We start from the raw sequence: 18,422 nt of genomic DNA on the forward strand, positions 1-18,422 counted from the left end.
CAAAAGTAAAAAACATGTGCAAAATTATATTACATTAGGAAAGATTTTTGAATCAATTTATAGATTTTTGGAGCAAGTGAAGTAATATCATTAAAAGTCAATCAATTTAACCATTTTCAATAATTGATTAATCATTTGTTTTACTATTTTTTTGTATTTTTTATGTTTTTATTTATTTATAATAAAGTAATGCTGTAAGGGAAAATAAAAAAGGGTCCATAATCTGTCGATTGTCAGCCGTTCTTCTGGGTACAAACAGAGTTTATAGTTCTTTTCGATGTTATGTCTGCAGACATTAGATTCAGGTCTTGTTTGTTTTTATGTCATGGTAAAATAAACCTACAGTCCTTCAATCCAATTGGTATTTTCCAGTATCACTTGTGGATTTTTTTCATTTGGAAATGATTTTATAGGTAAAGGTCGATTCGATTAACAACTTGCCTCTGAAAGATCGATCTGGTTCGATCATAGGAATAAATCCGTCCATAGATTAATGGTTACACAACTAATATTTAGCAAAATGACTTCCTTCAGTTTTTGGTTGTTAGTTTACAGACCTGCCTTATAAAGCCTATAGGACAGAATAATGCTTTCAGAGACTCAATATAAAATATGAATGTAAATGTTTTAACAGTCTTTCAGTAATATTGTTAATTTTCCCAAACATAACCTGTCATTCTTCGGTGTGTTTAACGAAGTAATTTGACTTTTTAAATGCCATTTCCTTTATAAATAAGAACCAAATACGAAGTCAAGCATTGCGAAGAAGATCTTATCAGTTATAATGGTGCTATAAGTGTTGATAGCGTGTGTGTAGGGGATTCCTCCGGTGTTAGAGCAATAGTCCAGGTGTGCCTGAAGGTTCGGGCTGTGAACTATTTGCGGCCTGGCTCGCTGCTCCTGATCAACAAGCGGCTCTCCGCGTGACAACAGCGCCGGAAAGGTTTTTCTCTATTCAAAATGGCACCGTCTCAATCAGGAAGTGGAGAAAACAACTACGAAGAATAAGTTGGATACGTTTCCTCGTTTCGATTTGTTTGAAGGGATTTTCAGCCCGCAGCCGAGCGGGAAGTCAGTGGTTGGGATTGAGGAGAAGAAAGACGCTCACGGTGAGTGGAAGTCGAGGATATCGCTTAAAAGAGCGACACATCGGCAGATGTCTTGTATGTTCTCGGAAGCCTCTCCTCGGAGCGCACGTTATTCCTGTCGGGCCACACCGGAGTCATAGCGCCTCTGTTAACTTTGGACTATTGGATTGTAGTGGGGAAAATGTTCTGCCAGAATTGATGCCGCCAATGAAAGTTTTGTAGCCAGTAAAACAGTGAGAAGCGACCGCAGACACGTCTTTACGCCAGCGCCCTTTTAAGGCCAGCGTCTCTTTGCGTTTGTGTTGTTATTTCTTCACGACATCTAACACGACATTTAAACTGTTCAAGAATAACGACGACATCTTTACCGTTCTGGTTATTCGAAAAGTATTTGCTATTTACCAATGAAACAACCCATGTAGAATGTTTAAGTAACGCTAATTGTAACGCAGTAAGCGCAACGGACTGAAGCTGTGTGCAAAACAAACGTACCCAAAATCGCAAAAAAGCCTATTGGAAATGCTAACGTAGCTAGCCCTCTGAACTATGGCAGAGTATGACTTGTATTGGTAAATAAGTAGGATTTTGGGTAGTCAGCGGGGCTCCCCTCGACAGTGTTTACTGTGAGAGAGCGTGAACGCCATGAATGGTTCAAAGCCAAAGGCTGCTGCCTTGCCAGCTCCAGAGAAACGTCGCGCTAATCGTCCGGCAGGCTAACAGTAGTGACAGGAACCGTGAACACGGCGCTCTGGCTGCGATCCTTTGTGCTTCATGACTCCGGAGTTCAGCTGTGCCTTTCGCTCCTTCAGCGCCAGCTTTAGTTAACTTTGTTACTGGTTTTGTGGGGTGGTTACTCAAAATCTGCTGGGAACTGTACACCGTTTTAAATGGGTTCAATACAGGAACTAGTACAGAACAACCTCGGCGAGAAACAGTCGTTGTCTTCGAGCTTAGGCCACTTTGAGTCTAACACACACATACGTCAGGTAGAAGTTTAAGAAACAAGTTAACATTTAAAATAGTATCAACTATTGGTTAGCTTTGTGACATCGCTATCTGCTATCTGTCCTTTGTAGTCATTTTGTTTTATTGTATAGACGTTTTTTTGTGGGCCATGTCTCAGAACAAAGACGTTTTCATGAATTCCCTTATATCACTATGCTAATGCAAAGGTGTGATCACTAAAGGTGTTTCAGAAATGTCACAGTTCAAACGTGTGAATTTAAATTATTCAGAAGCCTAACAATGGATTCAGAGAGCTGACTGAGTCACCAGAATAGCATGAAAACAGCTCCAATAAAGCTCTGCTGCAATTTTTTCAATCTTTGGTTTCCACGGCCCTGTTGCCTGAAGCGAAGGACTAAAGTCTCATGCAAGCCTTAACACAGTAGGTTGCCATGGTTGTTAGCTATTTCTCTGATTATGTCATTCCCCTTACCAGGAAATGACTAACACACATGTATCTCAAATTTAATCTGGGAGCGAAACGAAAGTGCTCCTACCCCCAGCGATATGGTCAACGGCCTTTGTGTCATCACCTGTACCAGCCACAGCTGACTGCCCCCTCTAGATGCACCACCAACCAGAACAATTGTTTTATTGCCGTTCTCGTTATTACTTTGTATTAACATACACATACACAATTTTTTTTAAGAGACAAAGTTTCCACAGATTAAACTGGAAAGTTGTAAATATATTAAAATTGTTTCCTTGGCAACTGGGAGGGACCATTAGGCCACTGCACTGTAGCCTTTGTTGCTTAAGTCAAGCCAGGGTGTTGGGAGGGGTTTTCAATTTGCGGGTAAATATTTCTGAAAATAGTTTCAAAGAAAGAAAGTTCTTTTCCAGGTTTGCTTTTGTAAAAACAACTGTGAATGCTTTCCTTGAGTGGTACAAACAAGTGCTCATGTATCAGCTTCTTCTGCACAGCTCCCCTTTCGCATCGTCCGTTGTGTCCGATAATTGATGTCACATTGGTTGTTGGCATGTTTAGGGTCACAAAACATAAACACAAACAGGATTTTCACAAAGCAGGCTTAGCATCAAAGCCAGACACATTTCAAAGGGTTATGTTAAATCTTCTAAAATTGGGTTTAAACCTAAAGTTCTGACTGTTTGGTACACTGTAATATTTAATGAGACACAACATATATAAGCTTATTTATGCATTTATTTTACTTAAGGATTGTTTCATTGAAGTCATCTTTTCTGAATGATCCTGAATTGAAGTGTCTTAAACCCACATTTGTACTCCTGGGATAAAATATTCGGAATCTCAAGTTACCGATAAACCTGCAGAAACAACATGGTGGTTTTCAGGATCACTGGGTATCAGGCAGCACAGACAGAATGCATCACTCTACTGTACATGTATTTATTATCAGGGGCTGCACAGTGGTGTAGTGGTTAGCACTCTCGATTCACATTGATTTTGTCACCAGCACAATCCTACTACGCAAATTTAGTATGAATATGTTAGTTTTAAATTCAGTTTTATAACGGACAGAATATTTAAAGTACGCTTAAGAAAAATAATTGAAAGAGGTAGGAAACTTTGTTTTCATATTCTATGAATGACTAAAGTCAGCAAACACTGTTTGCAAGAAAAATCTGCTTGCAGTAGACTCTGCTAACAATTATACATCATTACATTTAATCCAGTTTGCATTGTAACATGCAATAACACATTCGCCCTCCTTCCATTTTAATATCCAAACTAAAACAGTAAAAAAAAACTTTTCTCAGCTCTAAATGTTCTGATCTGAAATGTAAAAAGAGAAGTTGGTATTTTAAATGGCACTTTTTTACACATAGGCACATTAGGCACAGATATAGTGGATATTGTTTAAGCTTTTCATACTTTACAATACACACTTTGCTAAATTGTTGAGGAATATCAGCTGACCTTAAAAATGTATCATAGCGTTTCTTGGGGGAAAAAATGAACCTAATTTGAACTTAAGCATCACAGATATCTATAATTCATTGCAGCAAGGTTTTGACTCCATACAAAAATGGCTATCATCTAATAAATTGATTTTGAATTTAAAAAAAGGAATTATACTTTATGCTATGCCTGAAAAAGACGAAAAAGATAGAAGAAGAAAAAATTAAATAAGTATTTTTGTGGTTCCTCTTCACTTGAGAGATGTTCAAATACCTCAATCTCTGGCTTGGGTTGGATTTCTCTTTGAAAATCCACGTATGATCCAATACAAATAACTTAACTACTGTCTTAAAACATAATCAGTCAGTTGGTTGGTTTCATTTGCATCAAAGTAAAATAATAATTTCGAAACTTTTGTTTGCGATACTTGGTTATGCAGACGTCATCTACTTTAATACCACTTCAGCCAATTCTCTGGATGTCATTTACTAAAGCTTGTGTTGCTTTGTCCTCTGCCGGCCCTACATGACACACCGCTGCACTATGTGGCAGCAGCTGGGTTGCTTCTCGCCGTCAGCTCAAAGACAGTAACATTATTTACAGCTCATTTTCAAATGCATCCATCAGTCAACTGTCCTTCTTACCTAAAACAATATTTAGTGCCATTCAACTCACAACACAACCTCCATCATACTGATCACATTTATTTTCACATCTCCAGATTTGATAGAAATTCAGGAAAAAACACTTTTTGCATTTGTGGTCCCAAAGAGGGGAATAATCTTCCCACTTCTGTTTGTTCTTTTACATTATTTACCTTTATTTCAGAGAGCTCTTACAAAACTTTTACAACATACCTGGGTTTGTTTCCATAACCCTAAATTATTTGAATTTCTTTTTTTCTTTCTTGTTCCCATCTTAGTATATAATGATGTTCTGTGTTTTGATTGAATATACTTTGTTAAACTGCATTGAGATGATAGATAAAAAAGGAGAGCTGAAATGTTTGTTTGTGTGTGTGTGTGTTGTTATAATTAGTTTTTTCTTTTGTCTGTTTCTCTTGGTTTGTTTGTTACTTAACTCTATTTTGTCAGCCTTTCTTTTGTTATAGGCCTAACAGAAGGAACCCTTGGAAAACTAGACGTAGTATCTTAATGGGCCAATCCTACCATTGCTTATTAAATGTTTAAATAAATGTTGTTGTTTAGCAGTAAAGTGGATGTTAAGTTGTCTTTTTACACAGTCACTGAAATAAGCTTCTATGCTTTTCTGCTAGTTGGTTTGTTTATCACTGGTAAACTTTGGTATCGGTTTGACCCTTAAATCCACAGAGGTTCTGACGTCTGGCTGGTTGTTTCCACAGTACAGCAGTTTACAATAGGCTTCACAGAATTTACATTCATAACTTTAAGACTATTTCCATTTTTGGCTTTGCATCTTATTTGAAATGACTAGCTTTATAATCCTACTTTGTAACCTCAAGAGCATGCACCTTTTACTGGAACCCAGCTATAGTGAACTCTAGTTCTTTTGTTGATTCATGGCAAACCCATTGGACACATTTCCACCCCCTGAAATAATGAAATATGGGGAGCAGTGGGTGCAATGGCTCCAAACCAGTCTACGCTCACATAAACCAAAATCATTAGATCGGTCCTCAAAAGCAAATACATATTTATTCTCTATAGAATTTGATATCCTCTTCGGTTTCTGTATTATCATTGCAATGCACTTAACTTGTGGGAGAGGTTTGTAAAAATGCAACTGGCGATGTGGGGATGAAGTGTCTTGCCCAAGGACAGAAGGACTATCAACCCTGAGATTGACACCAATTTTCAAACAGCTGTTTAAGCCACTGAGCCTCACCTGTGCTGTTAGCTGTGTCAGGTGTCCATTTTTGACACAGAGCTTTAGCCACTATTCTCATTCTCCCCTTGTTTTTACTGCCTCTTATTTTGTTTCCTCTTTAAGGGATGCCTGTGATAAATTTGATTTATGGTCTATGGGTGGATTAGAGTCAGAGCCAAAAATGTGGAGGAGGGGAATCAGGCCTGGGTAATATTTTTGATGCTATTCAGGAATCTGGCCCTCATTGAAGAAAAGCCTAGTCTGACCATTGGGTTGAAATGGACACGATATACTGCTGAACATGCAGCCAGAACAGCCTTTGTGACATGAAACCAATGTATTCTTTATTTGTTTTCCTGTTGAACTTTAACTGGGGAGGGGGCTGTCTGTATGTTTTCATTACAACTCAAGCACACACACAGTGCACCTATGTCTCTGCTCCCGGCACCCCCCACTTTTATAAGGAAAATATAGTGTTTAATGTATCCAGTAAGCAGAGTTGAGTTTAAAAATGGAATCCTTCCGGTAAGGAAATAGGGAAAAAAATGATAAGTGTTTGTTTTGTTCTGACATTGTTTCAGTTATCATCTCAGATTTTTAGCTGACTCCACATGATCAGAAAGGAGAGGGAGGAAGCATTTGTTAGAATTCTGTTATATAGTCTCTGACAAAGAGGGACTAAATAGTTGCAAATGGAACTGATGTTTCACAACAAAGAGCTGAATGAGAGCATCAATGGAAGCACTGTTTTTTTTATTTTAAACAAAGTTGTGAACTAAAAAAGCCTGTTGTCCCAAACTGATGCCACTGACAACCAGACCTTTTGTGCAGCTTTCTTCCCTTTACTCACTGTCACTGCCTGACTTCATTTTCTGAATGTTTTTTCCAAATTTGCGATGGCAAAACTTTCCAGATTTCTTAGATTTTGTGTGTAATTAAATGTCTTTCTTATTTGTGAAAACTTCACAAAATAAAGAACAATGCATGTGCCTAAACCTCTTCAGCACAAGGCCTGACTGATCAGGTCTGGACGGTTTGCCGATCACACCAAGATCTTTGACAATAAGATCATTGTCATGCTTTTACTATTTTACTCATCAGAATAACTGTGATCAAAATACAATTGAAAGCAAAGTATTATAAACCGTATTTGTTGTAACTGCATTGTTAGCAAATATAAACAAGGTCTTCAGGTTCCTGCTTTTGCTATATGCTAACTCTTCCTATTACAAGGAAATACAACTAACTGTACTTGTGTCCTACAGGTGTATGGTAAAAATGTCTCTAATTACAGCTAACATTTGATTTTTAACTCAAGTATGCTGTCAATGTACAAAAAAAATTCTATCTATCCATGTTCTTTTGCTGTCGGCTGTCGGGTTGCTGGAGCCTATCCCAGCCACTGTTGAGCCAAAGAAGGATGCACCCTGGGCATCTTACCAATTTCATCTGTGATCCCTTTTTCACAGATTTCCCCTATTACTTTTAGAACTTAGCTCCTGCGATAAATGAGGGAGCACTGTGTATAAAAAAATCCATAATTCCCTGCATGGGACAAAGTGGCTATTGAAGACAGATGGATGATTAGGGCTATAAGGAGTACCTGAATACTAGTTATAATAATAGTACTGTATTTCTGGAACAAATGGCAAATATTTTTGTCATCCGAGATCACGGATTCGCAATCTCTATAAATATAGTGTAGTATAAATACACTTCAGGGAATGTAATTAGCACTCTAAAATTGCAGAATAATGTTGGGTTTTAACTAACAGTAAGCTAAACTAACCATAGGTAGTACTGGTACCAGAAGTAGATAAATCTTTTTAAAATAAAGCCATCAAGTTATTTTTATAGATTTTATAATTTGAAACCAAATTAATTTGGTATTTTGGCAGTAATACTTAGCCCTATTTGCCCTAAGCCTTAATCATTGTAGATTTTCTGTTTGCACCATTAGTTTTTTTTTTCTTTCTAATTTCTCATTTTTCTGTCTACCAAACAATGCTCATGTAATGAAACCCCAATTGAATAATTAGGCTCATTCTTTATAGATGAACTACTTATTCACTGCACTGTTTAGATACAAATCGTATTGTGTTCACCTTTCAGCATATCCTTTCAGGGGCCACCACAGCGAATCATCTTTCACTGATTCCCACAGGTGGTTTCTATGCCGTATTTTATCCAGGCTGCGGACTGGCACAGGGGAACCCAAACATTAACGTTGTGGTTACATAGTTAGGCAGTAGCACGAAGGGTCTTGCACAAGGACCCACCTGGATGAGGCTCACCACGCCCCCTGGGAGTCAAAAGCCATCCAGCCGCTAAATCCAATTGAGTATTGTGTAATATGGAAAATTCTGGTGGACAATTTAAAAAAATGCTAAAGATGTTGATGTTAATCTTGGATCATTGTAGAACAAATCCTAAAGATACTCATCATAGTTTTTCCATCCTCAGTTTAGCTGACTACAGGAACCGTAGATTTGACAAGAAGATAGTAAATGAAGACACAGCAACATCTAAATTAAAATGCCTTTGTAACAACTAGAAAAACACTCACATTCCTTTAAAGTTCCACTCCGATCATTTTTTGATCTATTTTCCAAGTGTTCTCAGTGGTCTTTTACTTGTCAAACAGCATTTTTTCATCTGCTCCTAATTTACAACGATTTGAGTAAATACATTCTCAGAATTGCAATTTTGAGTTTAATTTTCTTTAAATTTGTCCTTCACCATCAGAAAAATGCTACAAGAACATGTTACAAACACCATTTTCATTGGAGTTGGTCTTTAACCCATGAGAACGCAGACCCATTTTTTCTTAAAAATAACATAACCTGTCTTTTACCACAAACCAAGTGGACCACAGAATCCATTTGATATTTTTCTGTTCCACTGATGTCACCATGGGTTCTTATGGGTTAAGTACTTAGGGTCAACAATCCAGACCAAACAGAGTGTTGGAAAAAAGGAAAGGGGTAAGGGATATCCTGATCAAGTTTTTTCTTGCCTCGGTTAATTCCGAGTCATTTGAATTTAAGAATGACACAGCGTATGTTGTCACTGATTTTTATTTTATTAACCTTCTTTTATCATTTAACACTTAAACAGAGCACCTCTGTGAAGTAGCTTCAACAGGCAAGTCAAAATATTGGAACAATTAACTAAAGAAAACAGTTAACTATTACCTAGTAAAAATTGTTGATAATTATTCATGTGAGAACGTTTGGTGACTATAGCTTTAGGATATTCAGAACTATTGAACAATTTAGATCGGATGTAATCTCCTTTAAAGTGTCTTAAAATTGATTGACGACATTATTTCTAAATTGTTTTAGTAGCAAAAATATGATGATGAGTTTTCATGACGAGCTCAGATATTACTAGTTTTTGAGAAATTATGGAATTTCTTTTTTTCTGATCACTTTTTTTCTGCGCTTCCATTAGAGGAACAGATCATGGTAGATGTTCAGGTGATAAATGCAGAGAAGCAGATGGAGATGGTTTGGACATGTTGAGAGGAACAGTGACGATGTTGGTGAAAGGATGAGGTTGGAGCTACAGGGAAAGAGAGGAAGAGCAAAGAGGAGGTTCATGGATGCAGATAAGGAGGACGTGAAGGTGGTGGTGTCAGTGAGGAGGATGCAGAGGAGAGGGTAGAATGGAGGTGGAGGATTTGCTGTAGCGCCCCCTAAAGGGAGCAGCCGAATAACAAAGAACCCACATCCCACTGACTCAAATGTCCGAAAAACAGCAAAGTTGCCGGCTACTTCTTGATGATACACAAAGGTTTCATTTAGTACCTCACAGCAAATAATCCGTGTGTGCAGGGTAGGAAATGAGCACTCACCAATTGCGAGCTTTGTCAGAAAATATTTTCATAGACCCCCGTGAGACTGGGTCAGACAGCCACTATAGATGAATGCATCTTTACTGTCAATGGCATAATGGCAGGAATCTAAAACATTGTGTTTTCAGGCTGTTTTTTGTTGGGATTTCATGAAAAAATGTGTCACTTGGAGGCAGAATTAGGAAAATTGGCCCTCCCCCGAGTAAATCTGTCCTTGTTTTCCCTGCATGTTTTGAATTTACAGTTAAATGATATTAAAGGTGTCCCCTGGATCTCTGTTTTAGGTTAAAACAGAAGCATGTTCAGAGTTCCAGGTTCGGTTTAGATCCATCCTTTTGCAATAAGAGTTAAATGGTAAAAGTGGAGTCACATGATGACATCTGCTCAAATCATCCTCACTCATGGCGCTTTTGGGGGGCTTGTAGTTGATTATGTGTGAAGTATTGAACATTATTCTGCCTCTCTCTACACACAATGATCATAGACAGCTTCATTACACACTTCATCTAGACAGTCTATCATTTTCTGTGTTTTGAGAGCTCTCACTGACACAGAAGACAACAGAGTGATCCTTACCGCCCTGCAGTTTTCTCTCAGTGCTGCTTCTCTTATTCTGTAACCTTGGTGTGCTTCGCTGTAAAAACAAGGCTGAATTGAGGTTTTTCTGCCCATAACCACACATTTGCTTCCACTATCACTGACTGTTTTCAGTATCACTGTTTCACAGAGGGGGCTGCTAACACTCTGACGTAGTTAAAGTTTGCTGCTCACAGGAAGTGATGCTACCCGTAGTTGTTAAAGATAGAAGATTGAGATGTTTATTATGATTTTAGGAACATTAGTCTAAATAAATAAATTAGTCTAAAATGTGTCTAAATACCTCCCAACACGTGATGTGGAGCCGATGTCTATAGCCTTTTCATGCTGAAAATGTCTCTTCTGATCCATGTGAGAACAACACAGTGAAGTGGATCTACGTTACAGAAAAAGGTTATGTGTTCATGCTTTTTTGTATATGCGTAGGGAAATTTATTACGGATCTGCACACATTTAAATAATGGAAAATAGAGTTTATTTGAGTCAGAAAATGGGGCTCAGTAATGATGTAAGTCATTTTGAATGATTAACTCCTTTGTTCCCCTGGGAAGTAACTTGTTCCTTTTATACATATTTTATTAAAGTATCTGATGAATCTGGTCAATGCAATCGTGACTAGCTAATAGCCCTTTTACTGCTCTGTGTGAAACTGTTGGGTCATGTTTTTTTAAACTAACTAGTGGTGATGTTGATGGAACCAGAATGGCGGTGTGTTCTCTTGACACACAGTAAGTTACCTGCTTCTGAAGACTTACAAACAATTTGAAAAAGGTGATTGTGAGGTAATGACATAAAATCATATGTACTGTGTTTGTGGTTCAGGTCAAATTTTCTCTTTTTTACTCATCTGAGTTTAATAAACATGTATTACATGAGAAAAAAAAGAGTTACTGGATATATGTCATCATATAGGCATAATTGAAATAATATATAAAAAGCTGAAGACTATTTTGTGTGGTCAAAGAAGTAGACCTTTAAGTGTTCAGTTATTCTAAAGAATGTATTATAACTATTGGGATTTTTATCATTCATTCTCATCATTTTTCTTTTAGAATTCTGTTTTCTTTTTCCGTGTTGAAAGAGACGTTTATCAGTTTGTAAAGTTTTATAGTTTTACTTATAGTACATTTAATCAAAATTGCCCAAAAAAAGCTACTATCAATGTTTGGCCATTAAAATGTGCAATAGGTATTGTGTGGTAAATTGTGCCATATTAACACTTGACATGACTATTTCTAAGCTAGAAAGTTGTCACACCAGAGGGTGATGGTTCTTCTCATGAGCAGTAGTTGTGACTTAGCAGTTTAAGGCAGTCACAAGTCCCACTGTAATCTCTGTGAGCTGAGGTATAATAGTGCATCATCACTATACTCTCAAATAGTCATTCTGTGTCCATCCCATAGGCTGATTTCTTTTACTTGTCACTCTTGTAAGTGCATGTGGAATCCTGCTACTAAAGCACTTTATAACAGCAGAGGTAAATTGAGTCTGATCTTTTCTGCAAAGCATTTGAAAAGTTTCAAGAATCTGACAGTCCATCCTTTCTGTAGGATTCTTAGCATCATTTGTCACAGAATCATCCAACAGTCCAGGGGGTATTCCAGAAAGCAGGTTATGCTAGTTACCAAGGTAAGTTTGAGGCTAAGGAAGTTGATAAAATTAGCTTTGGGTTCCAGAAATGGAGGTATGTTTCAGGGTATGTCAAGTTGCCATAGCAACTCATGCTCTGAACATAACCTGGTCTGGAGCAGGTTTAGTTGAAGGTTACTTTGTTTACAGAGAGATGAAGCAGCATGGCGTGTCCATTTGAAGATGATTTAGTGGATGAAGAAGCTCAGATAATACTTTTTCCACCATGAAAAGGTGATAAGACCACATATGGATGTTGGAAAGAGAAACTTTGTTGATCTAAATTCATTATTTGTTTCAGGTAAGATAAATCATTTTTTTTTTTAGTTTAGTCAACTTAAAAATAATACGTAGTTTTCAGACAGTTATTTTAATTTCATTCAAATTAATTCAATTAAGTAGGTGTTACTATGGTGCTGCTGATAAATTGGCAGCACAAGGAATTGTGGGATACCATTCCCTTTGTACGTCTGGATGGATTTGGGTTTAAGTGTGGGTTTTTGACAGAATGTGTTTAGTTGTAGCTGTTTTACTGTCTTCTGCTGAGTTATTTTGTCCTGTTATGTTTAATTCTTTCTGCACCATGAGTGAGAGGGAGGAAGAGGATGATGAGATTATTTAGCACCACTAGTGCTATATGGTGTCGCAAAAACTGAAGTTTAAGTCATAGTCATGATAACTTAACACTTAATATAAATTTTAAATCCACACTGTATCATTCATTTTAATGTTATAAAAATGAGAATATCTGCAGCCTCAAACTTATACATATGAGAGTTCAAGAAGTAGTTTGATTTGTATAAACAATTATTGAGTTGGATAGACGTATGAAATCAGGTTGGGTAAATTTAACTTAATTACTTGATTTAATTCATTTAAGATGATTTAAAATGAAAATGAGATAGAAACTTGTTTGTTTACTTTGTCTGTTCTTCTACTACAAGCAGAAACTCTTTCTTTTGCTGATGATGCAGCCGTATTACTTTTTTGATGGACGTATAATCTTCATACGCCGTCATTTAAATCTCAGACTCCGTCTCACTGAAGTGTAGCGCTCCCTTTTTTCTCCAGTATTCTACAGTATTCAAGAAATTCATAACAAGGACATTGGCATTTTCAGGAACGTCTTATACTTTTCACAACAAGAGAAATATTCAGGCAGGATTAGCTTAATGGATTTATATTGCCTTTACAGGATTAGGAAACTGATTAACAACTGAAGCTTTTATGTAACTCACCTGCCACATGATGCATGTTTATACAGGGGGTATGAAGCAAGCTAAGTTTTTCAAAGTGAATTATAATAATATAGATGACAATTTGTTGGAACATAATAATCAGACACCTTATTTGAAGTCTGTATTATGGAAATACAAAAATCAGTATTTCTTTTCCAGTTTTGATAATATTTGCTTTGTTCTTTTCCTCCACAAACTGATACCCCATTTCTGGTTTTCTCTACCTCTGCATACCTGCCTGTTTTGCTGTTTTCCAGCACTGAGAGGATTTACAGGAGAGATATCTTGAACCTCTCCTTATTGATTTTCCTCTGAGGCTTTCTTGAGACATGTGGGTTTGGAGGCTAACATGTTTTTGCACAACAATCATCTGCTTGATTCCAAAAGGTGACTAGTTTGTCACCTAGTTTGTCACCTTTTAAATCCACACTGTATCATTCATTACAGTGAATGATACAGGGTCACCCAGCAAAATTGTCAAACTACCACAAACCAGCCCATTGTTAGTCCACCTTTGGTGGATGAATGAATGAATGAATGAATGAATGAATGAATGAATGAATGAATGAATGAATGAATGAATGAATGAATGAATGAATGAAGCTTTATTTAAACAGCATGTTACCACACCTTCAGGGTATCAAAGTGTTTCACAATAAAATAACATCTCTCGTGCCTCTTTTCATTAAATCAGCCCAAACCATACCACAAACCCTTCCATAACGTTGTAGTTTTCTTTCTCTTTCCTGTATTTGTCTCCTGTCATTTTAAAAAAAGTTATGGTTTTGTTGCTGAAAATCATTTTGTGGGATTAGTGTTCCTCTAAATAGTATTTGTTTTTTAAGAGCAAACAAATATGCCATTTGGCATGTTGTATGTTGAATCAGACCAATATTGAATACATTTTGTTGTAACTACCAAAATTGGAATTTTTTTTCTTGCCTGGTTACTTTCTTTGTGTGGCACCTGGACATAACTGTTATTGTGAATTGTTGTTAAAAACAATTCACATTAAAACCAAAACTGCAAGATATAATGAGTAATGCAAAGGATATAAAATACCTGTTAACCCAGATCAATGGGGAACCTGTAGCTACGTCCATAAGAAAAATAAAGAGACTTGAGTGGGAGGCTTTGGGACAATGTAGAAACCTTCAGTTTGTGCCTGATAGGTCTGGTATAACCAGTCTAACCTTTTGTGATGCTATACGTTCATGTTCGGCCTTTGTTGGCCTTAGATACAATCATATAACTTCACTATAATGTCACTGCTCGATTTTTCTAAAGTTGTTTGTGGGTGAAACCACTAAATTCTACATTGCTGCATCTCTAATTTGATGAACTAACTTTTCTTGTGCTATGACTGTAACTGGTTCTGCGCGGTGGTGTTGTGGTTAGCACTCTTGCAGAGCAAGAAGGTCCTGCTTCAAATTCCAGCAGGGTCCTTTCTGTGTGGAGTTTACATGTTCTCGCTGCCCATGCGTGGACTTATCTCTGGGCACTCCAGGTTCCACCATCCAAAAACATGCTTCTTAGGCTAATTGGTGACCAAGACTTGCTTCTCACATGTGAGTTTGTGTGGTAGTCTGTTCTTAAGTTGCCTTGCGATAGACTCGAGAACTGTTCATGAGGAACCCTGCCTTTGCCCAAGAGTAGTGGGATAGGTTCCAGCAACCCCATGACCTCCAGAATAAGGGTATAGACAATGGATGGATAGATCTGGTTCTTAAAGAAAAGTGGATCCTTTGAAATATATCAGAAGGAAGGTTTAAGTGTTTCTTCCCTTCAACCTTTATAAATATGCATTTAAAGAAAAAAATCAATGTTTTCCAATGTTATTGTAACATAGTTCTATTTTTGTAAAGGTTTTTAGGATGTCTTAGTAAATGTGTTATTTCACTTTACAATATTTCAAAAGATGTGGAACTTTTTCTAACTTTTGATTTTGTCGCTCTAGCTTTTTACTCGCTTTGGAGGTAAAGTTCTGAATGAATGTAACGTTCTTTGTTTTGAAGTGTGTGTCTGAGATTCATTTTTAGGACCTTTTAAAGGTGACTGACTTTTTCTCCAACTTTCTCCCCTTCCTCCACTCCCAACCCCTTCCACAGGTCATGGAGAGGCTTTGCCGTTGTTAAAAGTGCTGTCTCCTTTGCAGCCCGCCACAGTCTGTAGTGGTAAGAGGGGTCCTTTTCATCAGTCAGTTGGTGGAGATGTCCAAAGCTGTGGTCTGATGCCAACCCTCACCTCAGCACCTGCCATGGACCGGGAGAACTATCTGCATCCAGAAGACTCTCAACTGGACAGCAGCATGTTCTCTGTGCCCCCGTCAAACACAGAGGTAGGTTTCTTGGGCTTTAAATGCACTTATATCTTGCAGATGGAAAATATTCATATGTGCTTTTGTTTTATGATCATTACATAATTGGAAATTTTCAGAGAATTGCATGAACAATCCTAACTTACTCCTAATAGTATATTTTGTTTTTAGCCGTAAAACAGGGCAGATGTCTTGTGTGACAAAAAAAAAAACTTTAAAGGTTATGTACCAATACGCGGTGCAGCGGGGTAGCTCTGTTGGTAAGGTGAAAGGCTACCCGGAGGGGAATCAACAATAGTACTGGGGGCAGTTACCATATCAATGGCGAGCATTGATATGGTAACTGAGACCCTTAACGTTACCAGCATGAATGTGCATGAATGATCCTGGTGATGGTCAGAGGGAACATAGCCATGAACTGGCAGCCACACCTCTGCCATCACCAAGTATGAATAAGGAGTAAATGAGTAATGGACACAATGGGGGACTGGAAAAGGGCAGCTAAATCCAATCCATTATTCATATTATGCTTTTCTTAAGCCTTTCAGAGTAAACTGTATCCATATACATGATAATATATTACCTTTGGCACAAAAGAACAAATTATTTATGAAATTTTAGTTATTTTTGTGAACTCATTTCATATGCCCATTTCATGACGTCAACCTAGAGCCGGCCTTGGCAGCGTGTCTGCATTTTACCCAAAAACAAGCAACCAAATAAGATAACCATAACCCTAAATAAGATGGATGTGCATATTGTGTATCTGCCTTAAGTAGCCCCACCATGTTTTCAAAAGATTTGACAGCCAGTCTGGCATTTATTCGAGACCAGTGTTTATTCCCTTATAGACAGAATGGTGATGGCTGACAGGTTCATTTTGATGTGAAACTCAGTCACAAAAGGCAGACAACACCAGATGAATTCAATCAATTCAGGATTTATTGAAATGATGAGAACATTGTATTAAGTTCTGATTTGTGAACGTTTCATTTCTGTTTGAAGCATCATAAATATCCGTATCAAAAATCCTCTTCGCTCTCATGGGGATAATTTTCCTGGAGACATGCGCACCCCTCTGTCTTTGCTCAATAATCCATGTTCAAACCAGTTCTTCTAATTTTTCGCTTCCTTTCTTTGCACCTTCTCTTGTTTGCTCCTGTTTCTGCAGCCATCTTCTCAATATCACCCATCTGCCTGTGCCATCCTCGGAAACATTTAAGTCTGACCCCATATGACGTTCAGATTCCTCACCACAATGTTCTCTGGCCACTGCAAGGAAGGGGGGGGGGGTACTAAAGGGGCCGGCCTTTATTAGAGACCGGCGTCCATATCAGTGTTTTTTAACCTTTTTTGAGCCACGGCACACTTTTACCTTGACAAAAATCCTGCGGCACACAAACATCCAAAAAAAAAAAAAAAAAAGGAGAAACTCATAGTCTGTATTGATCTACAGTCCCTCTGCAATCTCACATACATTTTTGTGATAATTGTGGCAGAAAAAGCTGGAAGCTGCAGCTGTTTTTTCTAAAAGATGTAAAAAAAAAAGTTAAGTTAAAAAATGTAAAAACTGATGTGTGTTTGTTGTGGTTTCAAGACGCTATCACTTTAACCGAATGCATCATGGGAGATGTAGTGCAAATAGCCGGCGAACGCAAACAATCTGACGTCTCTGAGCTTCTTTGTTTTGTTTACTTGTTCCACGGTCTGACACCAGATTTTGTGGAAAGCTACACCGCTAAAGACGAGCTTTAGCTGGTATTTTTGTTGGAACTGAGAGACTTATGACCAGAATCAGAACAAGGAAGTGAAGACTTTAACCACTTCTGATTGGTCAGACTGATGACATATGATTAAGCCTCCAAGAATGATTGGTGGAGACAGTTAAAGGGGCGGGACTTTCAAGAAAACAGTTATAGCTGCAGCTAAATCGCTGTACCGTCATTCTTATCAAAGTGTCTTTAATAGATTCAAATGAACACAAAGAAAAAAGTATTTTATGATCTTTCATATTCCTAACTACTCATTGTTTTATTAGGGTCTGTTTGGATGAACACAGAGCTGATATCCTGGAGATGGGAAATGTTTTTAGATCAGTGAATGAGGGCAATTTCCCACGGCACACCAGTTGAAAAACATTGGTCTATAGTAACCAGCACCTGTTACAACCAGCAGATATGGAGACACAATTGGAAGATATGTGATATTGTGTGTTTAAAATGGGTTAGGGTTAGGTTTAGGGTTAGGGTTAGGGGTTAGGGTTAGGGTTAGGGTTAGGGTCTCACTGGTCTACGTCACAATGGGAGAACCCGTTCATTTTCATGGGTTGAAAGGGGCTTTTAAAGGAATACTCAGAGATGCATTAATGAATAAAAGTAGCACTTTGGGGTTGTTTATAGTGAGGATGGAACATTGTAATACCTGTAAAAGCTCCAAAAAGTTTATTTTTCATGGTATAGTCCCTTTAAAAACTATTTACTGTCACAAACAACAACCTCCTGCATCTGTTGTAATCATCTCGTGACTAAAATTCCAGAGAATTTCTAAAACCGGTACATGAAAGTGAAACCTTTGTCTGAAGTAATCATGTCGGGGCGTATTCTGCCAAAGTGAAACAGGATAAACCAAGAGTCCATCTCCTTCAAAACAACTGATAGGGTATAGAGTTCGGACCCCTATTTGAGTGCAGTGTAGACTGAAAACCCTGTCCAGAATGTTACTTTGGATATCTGATTTTAACATCTGTTATGTTTTGTGTGTTTCAGAGTTCAATATATAGCCCCTGGGGTCCTTCTTCTCAAAATGGATACAGTATACATGGCCCTGTGCAGTCTGGAAACCAGTAAGTTTAGACAAATTAGACATATTGACAACACCCCACAAATATAGCAAGTTGAATACTATATATCTGTCACACATACACACACATATATATATATATATATATATATATATATATATA

At 37.6% G+C, this 18,422-nt stretch overlaps 1 protein-coding gene across 4 annotated transcripts in view; it reads left to right on the forward strand.

Moving 5' to 3' along the window:
- Nucleotides 1-647: 647 nt before the first annotated feature.
- sbno2 (strawberry notch homolog 2) overlaps nucleotides 648-18,422 on the forward strand; it is a 68,133-nt gene continuing 50,358 nt past the window's right edge. For 3 of the 4 annotated variants that reach the window (XM_023953937.1, XM_023953938.1, XM_023953941.1), the window contains exons 1-3: nucleotides 649-1,109; nucleotides 15,252-15,481; nucleotides 18,226-18,302. In XM_023953937.1, coding sequence (XP_023809705.1) covers nucleotides 15,374-15,481; nucleotides 18,226-18,302 — 185 coding nt within the window. In that variant the 5' untranslated portion in view covers nucleotides 649-1,109; nucleotides 15,252-15,373. Of the gene's footprint in view, nucleotides 1,110-15,251; nucleotides 15,482-18,225; nucleotides 18,303-18,422 lie in introns of all 4 variants that reach the window. The other variant, XM_023953940.1, reaches the window with a different exon arrangement.

The sequence above is a fragment of the Oryzias latipes genome, chromosome 4 (assembly GCF_002234675.1).
Source record: "Oryzias latipes chromosome 4, ASM223467v1".
In the NCBI taxonomy this organism is placed as follows: Eukaryota; Metazoa; Chordata; class Actinopteri; order Beloniformes; family Adrianichthyidae; genus Oryzias; species Oryzias latipes.